Source organism: Rhopilema esculentum, chromosome 17, assembly GCF_057945365.1.
Source record: "Rhopilema esculentum isolate cy_ngs chromosome 17, ASM5794536v1, whole genome shotgun sequence".
NCBI lineage: Eukaryota > Metazoa > Cnidaria > Scyphozoa > Rhizostomeae > Rhizostomatidae > Rhopilema > Rhopilema esculentum.
In genome coordinates, this window is record NC_142831.1 from 1,856,143 (window position 1) to 1,873,788 (window position 17,646).

A 17,646-nucleotide genomic window follows, 5' to 3' on the forward strand; every position below is an offset into this window, starting at 1 on the left:
CTGTTGATTACATGGGTTTGGAAGTAACAACTCATACCTCTTCTTGCTTGTTTCTTAGACCATATAATGAAGTTTGATCCCTCGGTCGGGATATCTTGCTCATCTCTAAATTGATGAAAAATGTTTTTCTTGATATCCTTAACAAAGTAACGACAGGTGTTATCAAGGCTGCATTGATGGAAGGCCTTATGCAACGTGCTTGTCGTTATCTGAGTTGGGTTGTGCACTTCTTCGAAAGCAGATTTGCTTGTACTTTGACTCTCATCTGACTTTATTGAAGCATAGCAGAAAATATTGAGAAGCAACGTCGCGAGCATGAAAAGTCCCATTTGGACAATAGACGGATTGAAATCTTTCCTAGAAAACAAATTAAATTGATATTAACTTTTATTGTCAAAAAATATAATCAACATGTTTTTAAATCATGTAAAAATGCTGTGAAAATGTAGTCTTATTCAAAGATCTTACATATTTCTATCAATAACTTTTTATTTCAAATTAAACCATTGGAAAACTAAATGCAGCATTGTAGATTTCCAAATTTAATTTTTAAAGGATTTAAAGGATCTCCAACGTTTTAAAAGTTGATCGAAATGGGAGACCTGTGTTGATACTTAGCGCATAAAAATTCAGGGGAAAATTTTGTAGGTCATGACTTTCTTATCTAAGCAGATGAGACTTGAGCGTTTACCATTATTTGGTACCTTGTCCCTAAGCTAGGAACTAAGCCCAAACTTGTAGGTTTTTGGAGAGCAGTTGGCATTGTTTGGCATTGTAGTTGACCCTTGAGGATATTAAATTACAAAAAGTTCTTTAACAAGGCCTCATCTCCCCCCCCCCCCCCCCCCTGGTCCTGTCCTGTCAGCAAAGTTCTTTGCTATTACTCATGCGACGTTTTGTTGCAGAACTCGAAATGATCTAAGCTGAAAATTGCTTGCTCGTAAAATGTGAACCTAATAAACCCATTTGAAGTAAACTCTGCGAAAATAAATGAAATGATTTTAAGTCAAAGGAAAAGGATGGGGAAGCACAGACAAAAGTGTAAGATTTTAATTACCGATTAACCGGAAAGGGGATGTTTGTATTCCTCAAATTTCGGAATAGTCGGAATGGGGAATACTAGACTAAAAATAAAATATAACTTACTTTCAAATTGTTGAATTTTTCTTACAACTGTTTCTGTTTCTGTCCAGCCCAGCAATACTTCACTCCTCTTTATGTTAAATTATTTGCGCAAAGAAAAGATGCGAATCTAAAAGTAAAGAGCTATTTAGGCAGTACATCATTTGTTGAGGGATTTTGTTGTTTGTTAAGCTAGACAATTGAATTATTCCTCCTGCATAATTAATGCAACTCCTTCGTATTCTTTATTTTGTCCATTACTAATGAATGCAATCCCATATTACGTGAACAAGTGCAAGATATATCTAACAAAGATTTCCTTTTAAACTCAAATTCACAGCGATAGGCACGGAACACCTTTATGGAAAAGTTTTAAACCTGGCAGAGGTTTCTTAATTCTAACTAACTGTATACAATACGGCCTTACGATATGCGAAAAGACCTTTTGAAAGAGTGCAGGGCTGAAAAAAGGGAAATGGAAGGATGGAGAAGGATACTTGCTTCCTATCAACATCCGGCCAGAAATAATTGTACACATTTTCGATGATCGCTAATTTGGCTTCCAAATGTGTTTATCCTAAACAGAAAAGGATGGGCTCATTTTCCTTTTCATGGTCTACTAGTCGAATAAAAGCTATTTGTTTGCTGACTTGAACAATTTTTTTCAGAGTACATGAAATAGATTTGAAATTAATAGAAATATAGAAAAGAAAGTGCAAAATTTCGTATGCAAGGAGAGCAATTTTTTGGTTGATACATAATTTAAAACTCCCAGGGGATATTGGTTTGGTACAAAGAGTGAATTCTATTTTTCCTCATTGGCTATCCTCATTGGCTTGAACCTAATTCTTATCGATATAATTTCCTTTTAATTAGCATTAAAAATTTGACATTTCTAAAACTTTCGTTTATATAATTTGAATAGAAAAAAATCTGAAGGTTAAAAAAGGAATACTATTTTAATAAATGATTTAATAAAATTCATTCTAAATATCTGATAGTATGATCATTTGACATGCCTATAAAGCCTTAGGTTCTTGAAAAAAACTTTTGCTATTTTTCTACTTTGATTATATAAGCAATAGAAAATTTAATATTAATCAATGCATTTCAATACAAAAATATTCATCATCAACTGTTTACATAAGATAATGAAGAAATGGACTTTTTTAAATTTAAAAGTACTATTTATCTAATTTTCTTTAGAAATTAAAAATTGCGCAATTTAATAAATCAATCGATTTGCAGCAAATGATTCGACGCAATTAGAATGCTAACTAACAACAGATCCTTCAAGCTACTAAAGCAAAACTTTTCTCAAAATGCATGTCTGTATTATTATTTTATTATTTTTCTAAGCAACAAGAACTTCTGCAGGTTGATTAGGTAATTGACTTTCGGCAAAAATATTAAGAAATTGCATCTGAAAAATCTTTAATAACAACAGTGTTTTCAACAGTGTTAAACAAATGCAAATTTTCAGATGTAATGATAAATTCCGATGTTGTCAAACGTAAAAACAGATTCCAATTTCAATTTATGGGAATATAAAATCAGTTGATGGTCAGTGCAAAGTGTGTTTAAAGTTGGTAAGAAGTGAGCTGTTTTCTTCCAGTATAAGGTTAAAAGACAAAGTTATCTGGTTTCCCGATCAAAGAAGATGCATTTTCAAATGTATGTCTTGATTTTAAAATGTTATATTATATATGTTTTTCCATCTGTTCTTCCAGAAAAGTCAACTTATTTTACGCGTTTGTCCTTTTCTTCATTCCCGATGTTGCTCCATTCGCTTGTTTTAGACTTTGTACTTCTTTCTTTCCCCTTTATTTACTTTTCAATTGGTGATCGTTATCATACTATTTTAGTTTTGTGCAAGTCTTTGATTCAAAACCCGTGCTTTTGACACTAACTTTTTTCTGAAAATGAAGCAACGTAGAATGTTGGCCACATCTGGAATCGATTGTTTTAACTTAAGAATTTGACGGACAATATTTCTATGAAAAAGTCTTACTTCGAATTTTCTTTCTTTCAATTTGCTAACTTCATTTTTGTTTTTCAAGGATGAATTGTGACAAAGATTACTGTTACATTTTCTTACATAAAGTTTTAATTTATAGCAAAGGTTGTCTCGAAGTAGATCTAAAACTCTGTTAGCCTTTAGAGAATATGTGGTCTTGAAAGTGTAACAGCTTTATTAAAGTTTTGCTTGTGAAGACAAAAAAAAACGTATTAGGCTTAGGTTCCGAAGTACTTTCCTCCGGATGATTAAACGTAGTTCAGCATTCTAACGGAAGATTTTCTTGTGAGAAATAATTCTATCTAAGATGATATTTATAAATAATTTCTGTAAGCTTTTTTTTGATTCGCGAAACTTTATCATCAAAATTTTTTATGCTTAAAAACAACTATTGTTGCTAGGTTTGATGGGCTTCTTTATGTGTATATCTTTAATGGACAAAGAGATTTTCTAATTGCTTTTGTAGAAAACGGCTAGTAAAAAGTAAGCCTTGATTCAGTACTAATATTTTTTAGACTGTTGCTGCTTGTGATTTCTGTAAATACAAATGGAGAAATACTTCGTCTGCCATGCAAGATCTTTGCCAATTTTACTGCTGTGCTTCATGATCAATCACTTAGTTCTACATTTCGTTCTTTGGACAACTTGGATGAGCAGATGTGTAAGTTTGAATGCATCATGGAGCATCGATGCAAGTCTATAAATTTAAACAGAGAGCTTGGTATTTGCCAGTTGAATAGCAAATCAGCACAGGATCCAAAAGATTTCATTGAAACGCAAATAAAGGAGGGTTGGACATATTATTCAACCCGTTTTGAAGAGAAAAATGTGAGTTTTCTTTTCAAATACCTATTTAAAATTCAACTAACTTTATAAATTTAAAAATTAATTTGGTGACAGAAAATTGCGAAAAGGGCACATATAAAAATTAGTTGAAAGAGAGAAGAAAGAAGAACAACAAGTCATTGATCGAGATGAGCATCAAACACAGCTTTCAATCTTTATCTTTTTAGCTCTGCAAAAAACATGCCCTTAAAGAAAAAGAGCTTTTTTTCTCGTAAATTTCAAGACTAATATAGCACTCGTGATATGTTGTGATAGGGCTAACAATTGATCATTCATGAAATAAAATTTTTACATTGCAGGTTGGTCAGTATTGCCAAGCAAATGATCCTTGCAGCGCCGGACATAAATGCATTGACACTTGCTACTGCCCAGGGTATAAATGCATTGGTAAATACAATAGCAACTACATTGCTTTTGGGGTACAAAGTGCTATACAACCAGTTTTGCATGTTTTGTTTCTAGTAAACTAATTGTGTTGTGTGCCAATGTTTGCGTCAGTACTGTTGTTTGTTTCCTTGCCATCAACATTCTATATCATTGCATCATCCCATCAAGACTATTGTTTTCATCAGTCCCTTTGTTTGATATAATTATCGTGTTAAAACATAATTAGGGTTTGTTTGTCAAGTGGTATATTTGCTGTACCCTTGTTCGTAAATTCTGTCGATTTGAAGTTGACGTTACCTTTAGTCGTGTTAAAGTTGCCGTTACGCAAAATCGTTATTGTGGAGTCGCCGAATATTTGTAGTGTCAGGTTTTGATACATCCTCGTTTTTGTTCCAGTTTATTGCCGTCGTTTGGATATCGAATAGAAATTATGTACATTTTTGTTGTCCTTCTTTCGTCTACGTTTATCTGTAAAACCTTATAGTTTTACAAAAGCCCTTGTTTTGTATTGTGCATAAGAAGAGTTTTTAATACAATTACTTTTTGTAAATTTTCTTCCACCCACAGCAAAGAATATCGCCTATAAGAAGCCATCTTCCCAATCATCAACCCATACATATAACGGAATAGAACTTGTTGCAAGCTTTGGAAATGATGGTGACAGAACGGCAAACTGGCAGAAATGTAGTTTCACCAGTTATGAAGAGCAGCCCTGGTGGCAAGTGAATCTTGAAAAGGTAGCCGCTGTTACACATGTTCGGATAACAAATTCTGTAGCCTGGCCTACACATGATATAAACCCATTCAATGTTAGTGTTGGAAAAGATAGCTCAAACGGCGGAAGAAACAATGCGCTTTGTGTAAATGGTGGAAGGTTGGCTAGTGGCGAGATGAAAACTTTTTATTGTCCAAAGCTGATGATGGGTCGCTACGTGAGTGTGTTTTTGAACAGGAAAGAATTTCTTCAAGTATGCGAGCTTGAGGTTTATGAAGGTATGTTTCAAATAATCTAATTATTTGTGGCTGGTTTGTTTGATATTTGTTTCAAATATTCTATCTTTCTTTTTTTGGTTCTTGGTTAAGTATATAGACCAGGCAATATCACTCGATTTGTTGTAAAAATACAAAGCTCTTTCTTTTTGTCTTCACCCAAATAGTACAGACAAAGTCTGAATGAAAAGATAATTTTTTTCTTTTACACAGGTTTTTGTATTGGCATAATTCTGACCAGTAAATAAGTTACTGTTAAAATAAGATGAAATCCAAACGTGAAATTATTATCCAAACAAAATGCCAAAATGGCAAAACAAGATTCTGCAAGGAAAATATCCATTGATCAATTGGCTTTTACTTTAGGATTTGGCATGCAGACTGACTTTAAACCAAAGCTTAAGTCAGCAAAAGTGATAAAAATTATCATTGGCCTCTCTAAAACTAAAATGCCAGCTGAAAAATGATAAATTTGAGTATCGCTTGCAAAACATTTTTATATATGCATGTATATATTTTTATTAGGTAATTATTTCTTTCTTTTATCATTGATATCAGAATGTAGATCTCTTGAGACTCATTAGATGTTATTCCTTTTGTTTTCTACGTTGACATGGTGATCTGTTGCTTGGCAAAAACTTCTCAAAATGCTTTTACCAAAATAAGGCATGGAATGTGTGTTTTTTCTATCAACAAGTACCCAATGAATTTTAAAACTAAGTTTTAATATTCTTTATCCGACCATAATTTTGTTAACAGCGAAGAATTTGGCATATAAAAAGCCGTCCTCGCATTCATCAACTTCCACCATAAATGGAATCACATTAGTTGCCAGCTTTGGAAATGATGGGAACAGAACTGGAGATGTGTTTAGTTGCAGTGTCACACAAGCTGACATGGCACCCTGGTGGCAAGTTGACCTTACAAGGCAAGCTGCAGTCACAAGTGTCCGAATAAAGAATGCCGCAACTTGGGGTACAGATAGAATCAATCCATTCAACGTCAGTGTTGGGGACGACAAGACGAATGGCGGACAAAACAATGCACTGTGTGTGAAAGACGGGACACTGGTCAGTGGAGAGTTGAGAAAGTTCGATTGTCCACAGGTCCTGATGGGTCGTTACGTCAGTATCTTTTTGAACAGGCAAGAACTTCTTCAAGTATGCGAGGTTGAGGTTTATGAAGGTATGTACTTGAACTCAAGGCTTTCTTTCTAATATACCATTGGTTACCAGACTAGAGCCTCGTTATTTCTGAGATTTAATAATGGAGACTATGGGACCCAGGGTATTTCGAATAAAGGGCAAAAATTCTCGCAGCCACTGCACTGAAGGCATTTGCGCGTCTAAAAGCTGTGGATAAATTTTTCTACCAACCGAACATTCGACACATACATTGAGAACATAAATTTTCAACAGATTAAATTTCGGACAATGAACTTAGTCGAAGGAATTTTATATCATACTTTTAAAATTTCGGACAGACAAATCTTCAGGAAAATTTTGAACAGTCTTTTGGATGTGTGAAGCGAAAAGACATGAGGTTCTAGTTTCACATTCGTTTCACAAAAGTTTTAAGAAACTTTGGAAGAATATCTGACTATTGAAATCATGACAATGTCATAAAACATTATGTACAGGAACGGCTCAAATCCTTAGTTTAGTGGCTCAGTAATTGACGATGAGAACAATAATGATAATTATTTGAACTGGTGGTCCTATTAACTTGGAAAAGGGCTTTTTCAAAAAAAAAATTTTTCCAAAAATTTTGTAATCACTCATGTTTAAAGATTGTAGCCTTAGCTTTAGTCAATATTCACTGCGCATATGTGGATCATAAAAAAATTGTCGACGTGACAACCTTCCGGATAAAGTTGTCATGCCAAAAATTTTTTACTTAATGTAGATTGCAATCTAGTCCTCCTGGGTGATGCTTTCTATTTTGAATATTGATCTAAGCCTATGTTTAGTGCTTTCTGGTGGCTGGAGAGTCGTACAATATAGAACAATTATATTTGGTTGCTTTAGTTATCTTGGACATGATATCTTTGACTATCAAAATGGCTAAAATGACTTATTGCTACAAGAATCAAAGGATCAATGTTCAAAAAGGTCTATTTCTTTTTTCAAAACTGTCAACAGTTGAAAGAATGAATGGGTACCAGACCCACATAAATTCGATCGCAGGACTAGAAGATTCGAGAAGAGGAGCAAAGTGATAAATATTCGCGAGTTTTATCAATAATCATTATAATCGTTTAAGAACCACGCCCGTATCTAAAGCCATACACATTTTGTCGGCAAACCATCGGTTTTGTAGCCCCCTCCATCAAAATTTTCTAGCGACCGCAGTGGCGAAGGTCTCCGCTTCTCCGCTTAGTTTTCTATTTACGTGCTCGAAATTTTGTGGCTCTGGTACTTAGGGTACTTGGCCTTCCTAAAACGAAGAAACAGGGCTCTTTAAAGCAAGCTTCGGCAACACCATACTTTGTTAATTTCAAAAGCAACATATGATGTTCCATTGGCATTTTTCAAATTTAAGTACACAACATCAGACTTTCGTCCATGCAAGCACCACCAATCTCTTTCAGTATGCAAATCTCGCCAATGTATAAAGATTGGCATCAGGCATGAAACGATTACCATTAGCATGAGGACAATTTTGTTTGATTTTTTTGTTTGAGTTTCTATCAACAATTTTTTTGCTAACAGAAATTATACTTTTGGATCAACTGAGTGGATGCTGTGATATCAATTCTGTCATATTGTGATATTAAAAGTTTATATTAACATGAACTTTTCATTTTAGATGTATTCTGAAAAGAAGTCTTCTGAAATCATCATTTGTTTTCTACTTCCTGGAAAGCAAGGATGCATTTGAAGAGAAGAGCAATATATCTACTACAATTTGCAAAAAAGAATTTTAAAAATGCACGGAGCTTTCAGGTTATTTTATCAAAACGTAATTTGTCATGTATTTTAGGTTAATTTTCTAGTAAATTCCGTTGTTTTGAACAGGAAGACAGGGAATCTTAATCGTTCTGACAAACACTAATTTGAAGTTGTTTCATTTAGGAAACCACTCCTATATAATTCTAGAAAAACAAAAGCTAGTCAAGCAGTAGGTTTACCTAGCATTTCCTTTGTTAGTTTGAAAACCAAATTTGGAACTGATTGTTGACGTGGTTTTGCCTAGAAATGTCTATAGGAAGGGTTGTAATGAAATTTTTTCCAATCGGCATGAACAAACTAATAAACAATAAATTTGTAGACAAATTTTGATAGAAGAATATAACCGTAACCAACAAGTTTTAAAAAAGTGAATCAATTCTAATAACAGTAGAGCAATTGAAATTCTGAGCACAATCCACAACGATATTACAGTAACGGTCCATGATAGTCGAGGCGTGCATTATATGATATCATCATATTAAAAGATCAAAGAAAACTTCAGGAATTTATTTAAGAATTTAATTGACGACAAATGACGTCAGATACATATGACGTCAGAAAGATGTAGAACATCATGGATGTTACATTTTGCAGACATCAGCAGTATAAAATCAATTATTCATTAATTAAATATAATAAATGAGAGCAATTGATTGGTGAATAATTTTTTTAGATGGAGCGAATCCCGCGAAAATATGTTTTTATTGACCTGTCTCCAAATTTGGTCATATCCAAGTCACGTGTAACAATTTTCAACAATAATAACTCTATGATATTATTGGTGACTTCCTGATGTCAATATTTTTGCACATAGTAGAATATTTGCATATTTCGTCCGACATCTTTTAGACTATAAACCGGTTTATCAACACATTATTAAAATGTTTCTCGGCTGATAATCTCCGTCAAGGGTGTCGAAAAGATGGGGTATGGGGGATGGGGTGGTTAGTCGATGTAGATAAGCATGAAAAACCGCTATTATTTTGACCAAAGGAGTTAGTTTAAACCTTAGGTCTCCACTTCTATATTCAAAAGACAAGTGGCATTGGTTGGGCAGCCTTAAAAATGACTTACATGACACTCCTTGTAACATATTGTATTGTAAATACTATACCCGTACGTTACATTTGGAAATAATGAAATCATTAGATGTTCAGAGTTCAGGGTAATTAATGATGGCAAGTGAGTTTTAATGCAAAAAGGAGCAAGAGAACAATATTTTGTACATGGAAATTGTGAAGGAGAGAAAACCACTGACACCTCAAACAGTCGGCTGTAGACCGGTTTCGCCCCATATCAGGGATCAATAGTACAGCTAGACTGATTGACGACCCAATGCTGACCTAGGGCCAGTAATTAGGCTGTCAGTCGCAAAGCATGAAGGAAAAGAAGTACGCATGATTCTTAGACACTCGACAGTCTCTTTAAGCAATATCACTAAGAACCGCACCGCAAAGCAGTGATGAGGTTTTGGCTGTTTGCCATTCCACAGAGTTGCAGTATAAGTGTGAAGAAAAGAAAACCATTGAAACCTCAAGCAATGAAAACCACTGATACATGGAAAAAAAAGTGCATTATCAAGTGTATGTATTTATTTACATTACTATATACAGTTTTTTTTATAGAATGGTAACGGACAATGAATCTTGGTTTTCACGCTAGGAGGTCATGATGGTCACGATTTAATTGAATTTTTGATTTCGAACGACCCTTGCCTTGCAGAAATGCACACCGTTTCAACATGTGTAGAGTGTGGTGAAACTAGCCTATTGTCACCTTCCTTAAAAATATTTGCATGTATTGTGTTGACATTCAATAAAGAACACATCGCTATTGAGTTCAAACTTAGTAGCGCATTGAAGCGTGGTTGTTGGTTTTTTATTACTAGTGGATATGTGTTGATTAGAGCCTAGTTTAGATTTAATCTACGTCTCTTTTCTTTTTTCTCTACCTCGTGACATAGAGTGAACACAATGATACGACATAGCTGCTTTCGTTAAAGTATTATATGTAATTCGTTTTTAATATAGTTATACAAATATTTGTACTCATATTGCATCAAGCTGAAAAACTAAAAATCTTTATAGTTGCAAAATGTATCTATAAAGATTCATTTTAAACAAAAATCAATTACACAAGTGTATATATGTCAGTCAGGTTAGGTCGCAAGACTTGCTAATGGTGGTCATGCCATCCAGTATTACCTGTCTACATGATCGAGATGCCGGCGACCAAACTGGCAACCCAACCCTTTTTGGGGGAGGAGGGTGCGTGAACACCATTCAAGCGAAACAAGAAAGATGTGTTAAACTGCGGATGAACTCTATGAGTCAACAGCCATCTATACTGGGAGAGGAGATGTGCGCCGCTGAACTACCTGCCTACTGATTCACTCATGAACAAGACAAACCAGAATTCCATACTGGATCGATCGAGGCCCAGGATAAAAACGATCGAGTTTTCCGTTGATTGTCATCAGGGCGGAGGCGATAAGTTAGCTACTGCAGACCGCGGTATTAACCTCATAGGAACAGAAATCATCATAGGAACATAGAATGTGAGAACAGTGAATGGATTTGGAAAGATCGAAATACTAAGAAACGAAATGAGCAGACTGAACTGGAATATACTCAGTTTAGACAGGGAATTTTGTAGAAAAAACTAGCAAACTGCCTAACCTCAAATTTTATTTCACATTCTTACTAAATCGACCATGGAGATTCCAAATTCAAGATGGGCCAAAAAAAATTATCACCGGAAGTTACTGTTTTTGATGACGTCATCAAAAAAATGATAAAAAATCTTTAAAAATCGGCCAAGGACTCGAACTCAACTTTTTTTGCATTTTTGCACTAAATTAACTATGCAGATTTCAAATCTGAGATGAAATGAAAAATATCTTGAACGGAAGTCAAATTTTGTGATGACGTCATCAACTTGGAGAAAATTCACTTTGAACCTTTTTAATTGTTTTCTCGCAACTATCATTGTCAAATATGTTCCATATTCGAATTGCACACATTCAGTGCTTTTAAAAGATGTATTGAATTTCTATTATACTTACTTTTAAACGTTCTTTCATGACGTCATCATCATTTTATGACGTCATCGCCTTTTAAAGGTAATCCAAAGGCTTTACCAGGGCTAAGAAGGAAAGCAGTTAATTTTGAAAGCACTCATGTTTACCAATAAATAACAAACCTTAAAGATAATCAAAGATTCCACGACATACTTGCTTAATTGCAGCTATGAAGAGGCTGACATCCACTTGATATTCCATTCTTTCCTCATCGATAAAATTTATTAGTTGTCGAAAGGACACTAATGTAGTTTTCTGCTTATTGTGTGAAAAGCCTTCAAGGAAATATTCCTTAAAGATTGACAACGAGAAGTAGGTTAATTTTGGAACGTCGTATCTTACCTGGGTTTAGATAGTTCCAAAAATCTACCGGCTGTTCATGCAGTTATTGGCTGCAAAACAACACCAGTAATGTTGTTGTGAGGAAAGCTAACATTTTAAAAAGCTTTAGTAGTGTTCTGGAAAGGGAAAATTGCTCGAGAGAGTTACGATGAGACAGGAAATCTGCAAAGACATTCTCACGAAAGCGATAAAATTTGGGCAAAAATAATCATACAAAGGGAAATGTGATGAAACACTTGTGCAGATAAGAGTAAGAATTCGCAAGGCAATGAAAAACAGATAATCAGAAGCTCTACAACCAGATCCATACTGGTTGACACAAGCATTTACTATTGGTTACATTATCGAAAGAAGATTGTAAGAGAAATTGCCTTTAAGCTTTGGTTAGACATACGATGGAAAGAATGATCTGGCCTACAGGTGGTATTAGTGTGGTTTATAGGAAAAAAACTTCTTTACATATTCTAATTTTGAACATACATTTGATAAATAAATAAGAAATGGCACGAAGAGGATATACAGAGAAAAACGTTTCTTAACGGCTTGATGACAAAAATATCCGATCTTCAACGTTAAAAAAGCTGTGAATATCTGCAGAAAATACTGGAGTCAGCAAAATAATTCTAAAATTTTTTTCACACAAATTATGTTCATCTTGTGCAGGGCCCCGCACACCCTCCGCTAAAAAACTGCAAGATCTGCAGCGCTCTAGTGATGAAATCGAAGAAAATTCCGTAACCAATGAGGACTAGGCCATGGGAAAAATTATGGTGAGGTGATCAGCTTAAAGCAGACGATGATGAGTAGAACTACATTTTCTTCTGGAGTTCCAGCAAAGGAGACAGTGATGAAGGATGAATGGATCCATATAATTTTCTATACAACGAAATTTTAATTTTGAATGACTTTTTTAACTAGCTAAAGATTTTTAGGCATCCTTTCACGCGTTATTCAATTACCTTTAAAAGGCGATGACGTCATAAAATGATGATGACGTCATGAAAGAACGTTTAAAAGTAAGTATAATAGAAATTCAATACATCTTTTAAAAGCATTGAATGTGTGCAATTCGAATATGGAACATATTTGACAATGATAGTTGCGAGAAAACAATTAAAAAGGTTCAAAGTGAATTTTCTCCAAGTTGATGACGTCATCACAAAATTTGACTTCCGTTCAAGATATTTTTCATTTCACCTCAGATTTGAAATCTGCATAGTTAATTTAGTGCAAAAATGCAAAAAAAGTTGAGTTCGAGTCCTTGGCCGATTTTTAAAGATTTTTTATCATTTTTTTGATGACGTCATCAAAAACAGTAACTTCCGGTGATAATTTTTTTTGGCCCATCTTGGATTTGGAATCTCCATGGTCGATTTAGTAAGAATGTGAAATAAAATTTGAGGTTAGGCAGTTTGCTAGTTTTTTCTATAAAATTCCCTGTCTAGTTTATCAGAAATGAGATGTTCATTCATTGAATAGTCCTGTTCTATACACCAATTCATTCATTAAGTTGATTATCCTTTTCTACTAGGCATGAGACCGACTGGCCTTTGGGGCTACAGGCATGAGACCGGATTTGTTTGGTATTACACGTTGCAAATTTAATGAATCCAGATGCAACAAATGCTTTCCAGCTAGAAGAAGAGTGGGTCGTACTTAAACTGGCCCCAATAGATAAGGTTTTATTCGGGTCAGCTACAACAACAATCTATGAAATAAGCGTATCTAGATAAAATCCTATGCAGTTTCAGACAAATCATTTCAGAAAGTCGTGCAATATCAAGAAAAACTCTTTGCTCTTTCGGATTCACTTCTGTGTTAGCAGGACTTTAGGAGATAATTCAACAACCAATGTTACATAAGCGAAATTAAGTCAGCGACATCCAGAGAAAGTAAAAGTTGAGCTGAATAGGCTTCTCATTACAATCAAGGTATATTAAGCTATTGCTACAGACTGTTTACAGAACATATAGAACAATCAATATCGAACATGAAAAAGATTAAACGATGCTTTATACGAACCATTCTGTTTGAAATTCGTAAACCTCAAGCTCACATACTTGAAGAAATTCTTGCCTGTTCAAGAACACAGTCACATACCGACCAAGCAAAGGCCTTGGACAATCGAACTTTTTCAATTCACCACTTGCCAACCTTCCATCTTTCACGCAAAGCGCATTGTTTCGTCCGCCACTTGATCTATCATCCCCAACACTGACATCGAATGGATTGATTTTTTCTTGACCCCATGTTGCGCCATTTCTTATTTGGACACTTGCGACCGCAGCTTGCCTTGTCAGGTCCACTTGCCACCAGGGTAATATGTCAGTTTTTGTGATACTGCATCGCTGCCAGTCTCCAGTTCTGTCACCGTCATTTCCAAAGCTGGCAACAAATGTAATTCCACCATATTCATTAGCGGATGAATGCGAGGACGGTTTCTTATAAGCGATATTCCCTGGAACGCCTGAAATTTAAGTCAAAGCAAAATAATTTCATCGCAATCTCAAAAACCAGTTTCCTTAAATTGAATTGCCATAAAGAGGCAGGCAATAAGTTCCTAAATTATCAAAATATCATATTGCATTCTATTCGTATAAAGACATCTTGCAGAATATTACATTTTTCTATTCATCTAAAATATTACATCAAATTCCAGTATACTTTTAGGCTGCAACACGATAATAGAAGGATGAAGTTGCAACGTGATAGCTTGGTTGGTTACCTATGATATTCCCCTAGAAGGGAAACAAAACTAAGCCTCAATGAATTCAAGATTTTTGACTGAATACAAAAACAAAGCACTTCTTTCACAATTACTACAGATCTTTTCTACACACATAAAAGGATTTACTATCCAGTTATTGATTACTAACTAGAGCTGTTGATTACATGGCTTTGGAAATAACAACTCATACCTCTTGTTGCTTGTTCCTTTGACCATATAACAAAGTTCGATCTTTCAGCCGGGATCTCTTGCTCATCTTTAAATCTATTATAAGTGTGGCTCTTAACATCCTTAACAATGTAATTGCATGTGTAATCCATGCTGCATTGATGGAAGGTCTTATGAAACATGCTTGTCGTTATCTGAGTTGGGTTATGCACCTCTTCGAAAACGGATTTTCTTGTACTTTGGCTCTCGTCTGGATTTATCGAAGCAAAGCAGAAAATTTGGAGAAGCAACGTCGCGAGCATAAATACTCCCATTTTGGACAATAGATAGATTGAAGTCTTTCCTAGAAAACGGATTAAATTGGTATTTAATATAATTGTGAAAAACTTTACTCAACTTCTATTTGAATTATATGAAAATGCTGTGAAATTGTAGTCTTATTTAAAGAGGTTACTTATTTTCATTTATTACTATTTGATTCAAAAATAAAATCTCTTGAAAACTGTATGCACTACTAGTCATAAAAAATTTAATATCTTTTGGCACTTACAAAGCATTGTGGATTTCCAAATTTTATTTTTAAAGGATTTAAAGGATTTCCAATGTTTTCAAGGTTGATCTAAAGGAGAGATCTGTGTTGGTACTTAAGGCATAGGCATTTAGGCGAAAATTTTGTAGGTCGTGACTTTTCTTATCGAAACAGATGAGACTTGAGCGTTTACCATTTTTGGTACCTTGTTTCTAAACTAGGAACCAAGCCCAAACTTGCAGGTGTTTGGAGAGAAGTTGGCATTGTTTGACATTGTTGTTGACCCTTGAGGATATCAAATTACCAAAAAATTTGTAATAAGACCTCAACTCCCCCCTGGTTATGTCTTGTCAGTAAATTCTTTGCTATTACCCATGCGACGTTTTGTAGCAGAGCTGGGTAAGCACAGTCAAAAGGTTAAGATTTTGATTATCGATTAACCAGAAAAGCGATGTACGTATTCCTCAAAATTCTTGATAATCGGAATGTTGAACAGAAACTTTCAGTTGCTGGTTTACAAACTTGCAAAAAATGTTTCTAAATAATTTTCAACCATCTTGGATATTATTACCTTAATTGATACAATTAGACTAAAATATAAACGAAAACTTACTTGAAAATTGTCGACGTTTATGTATGACTGTCTCTGTTTCTGTCCAACCCAGCAATACTTCTCTGCTTCTTTACTTTAAGACAATAGCGCAAAGACAAGAGGCGAATCTAAAAGTAGCAAGCCGTTTCGGCATGATATAATTTGATGAGGCATTTACTTGTTTGTTAAACTAGATAATTGAAATATTCCACCTGCATAATTATTGCAGCTTCTTCGTATTCTTCTAATGAATCAAATCCAATATTCCCTAAACAAATGTAAACTTTCCTTTTCGAAGAATTTCTTTTGAATTCACAGCGATAGACACGAGACAGCTTTCTGGAAAAAAATGAAAATTGTTCAAGATTGCTTAGTTCTACACAACCGTATACAAAACGGTCTTGCGATAGGCCAGCAGGCGTCTTGTAAGAGCGCAGGGCTAAAAACAGAGAATGGGAGGATGGAGAAGGATACTTGCCGCCTATCAACATCTGGCCAGAAATAATTCTACAAATTTTCGATGATCACTTATTACGCCTCAAAAAGGGTCTTCCTAAAGTTTGGCTGATGAAAATATGCGATAATATTCCAATAAGCTTTTTTAATAAATATAAAATGTTGGGTTCATATTTAGTTTCAGATCTAGTAATCGAGTAAAAGTTATTCTTTTGGTTAGCTCACCTGAACTATTTCTTTTTGATTACAAGAAATTCAGAAAATGTTTCGGTTGAATTTGAAAGGAAAAAAATATAGAGAAACAAAGTGCAACATTTTGGGCGCAGGGAGAGAAAAGGTTAGATTGATGGTTTGTACTCAATCCTTATATAATTAACCTCCCCACCCGGATATTGGCTTGCTATAATAAGTGAATTCCTTTTTTCTTTATTTTTCCTCTATCTCCTTAAACCTAAGTCTTATCACTATAATGTCCTTTTAATTAGATTTAAAAGTGGAACTTTCTGAAACTTTCTTTTATATAAATTGAATAGAAAATAATTTCAAGGCTAATAAAGCAATAAGATTTCATTAAACGATTGAACAAAATCAATCTTAATATCTGGTAGTGTGATCACTTGATAGGCTGATAAAGTCTTAGGGTTTTGAAGAAATAGTTTAATATCTCTTTACTTTGATTATATAAGATTCAACAGCTAAATGAATCAGAAAATTCGCAAAACATTAATCAATGCATTTCAATTCAAAAATATTCATCATCAACTGTTTAAATAAGATATCAAGAAACAGACTTCGATTGGATTTTAAAGTGCGTATTTATGAAAACTTCTTCAAAAATTGGAAGTTGCCCAAGTTAATAAATCAATCGATTTGCAGGAAATGACTAGATGCAATTAGAATCTTAATATAACAGCAGATCCTTCGAGTTTTTCAAGCAAGACTCTTATTATAATGTATATTTGTATTATTATTTTCTTATTATTCTAAGCAACAAGAACTCATGCAGGTTGATTAAGTAATTAAAGGCATTGAGTCATGGTAAATAGGATTTCTCTATAGGGGGTCATTTGGTTTCGGCGTGATCGCTGCTGTTTCATGTGATATTGGCATCCGTTGTTGACAACTTGCTATTGATGGAAACTGTTATGTTAATCAGTACGAGGTGAGTTCATGTGACCAGTTTAAGGTCAACCAATTGCATCGCAGTCATGGAAATCATGACTCAGCGGATTTTGGCACTTAGGGTATACCCAGTCTATTTATCATGACTCAATGTCTTTAACTTTCGGCAAAATTATTAAGGAATTGCATCTGAAAAATCTTCAATAACAACATTGTTTTCAACAGTATTAAACAAATGCAAATTTTCAAATCTATTGATAAATTCAGATGTTGTCAAACTTAAAAATAGATTCCATTTACAATTAACGGCAATTTTA

General features: G+C 34.3%; 2 protein-coding genes across 3 annotated transcripts in view; one reads left to right on the plus strand and one right to left on the minus strand.

Moving 5' to 3' along the window:
* Positions 1-17,646, plus strand: part of LOC135691497 (uncharacterized) — a 66,195-nt gene that overhangs the window by 27,744 nt on the left and 20,805 nt on the right. Inside the window, exons 2-6 of the mRNA XM_089113352.1 lie at positions 3,655-3,967; positions 4,285-4,372; positions 4,940-5,365; positions 6,122-6,547; positions 8,171-11,433. Coding sequence (XP_088969478.1) covers positions 3,655-3,967; positions 4,285-4,372; positions 4,940-5,365; positions 6,122-6,547; positions 8,171-8,181 — 1,264 coding nt within the window. The 3' untranslated portion in view covers positions 8,182-11,433. Of the gene's footprint in view, positions 1-3,654; positions 3,968-4,284; positions 4,373-4,939; positions 5,366-6,121; positions 6,548-8,170 lie in introns of the transcript that reaches the window.
* On the minus strand, positions 376-16,029 carry LOC135680841 (fucolectin-1-like). 2 transcript variants are annotated; one of them, XM_089113354.1, is made up of 4 exons: positions 15,773-16,029; positions 14,653-14,973; positions 13,757-14,201; positions 376-1,252 (listed from the first exon to the last, which is right to left on the minus strand). In XM_089113354.1, coding segments are annotated over exons 2-4 (738 nt in total). In that variant the 5' UTR covers positions 14,945-14,973; positions 15,773-16,029; the 3' UTR covers positions 376-1,251. The 2 variants fall into 2 exon arrangements, with proteins under 2 accessions (XP_088969480.1, XP_088969479.1); XM_089113353.1 differs by lacking the exon at positions 376-1,252 and having other exon boundaries at positions 11,451-14,201; positions 15,773-16,028.

Excerpts from the sequence above, each read along its gene's own strand:
- LOC135680841 (XM_089113353.1), bottom strand. The coding sequence starts at position 14,944 with ATGGGAGTATTTATGCTCGCGACGTTGCTTCTCCAAATTTTCTGCTTT. Across the intron at positions 14,202-14,652 it reads AAAGGAACAAGCAACAAGAG|GCGTTCCAGGGAATATCGCT; the intron begins GTATGAGTTGTT and ends CTTAAATTTCAG.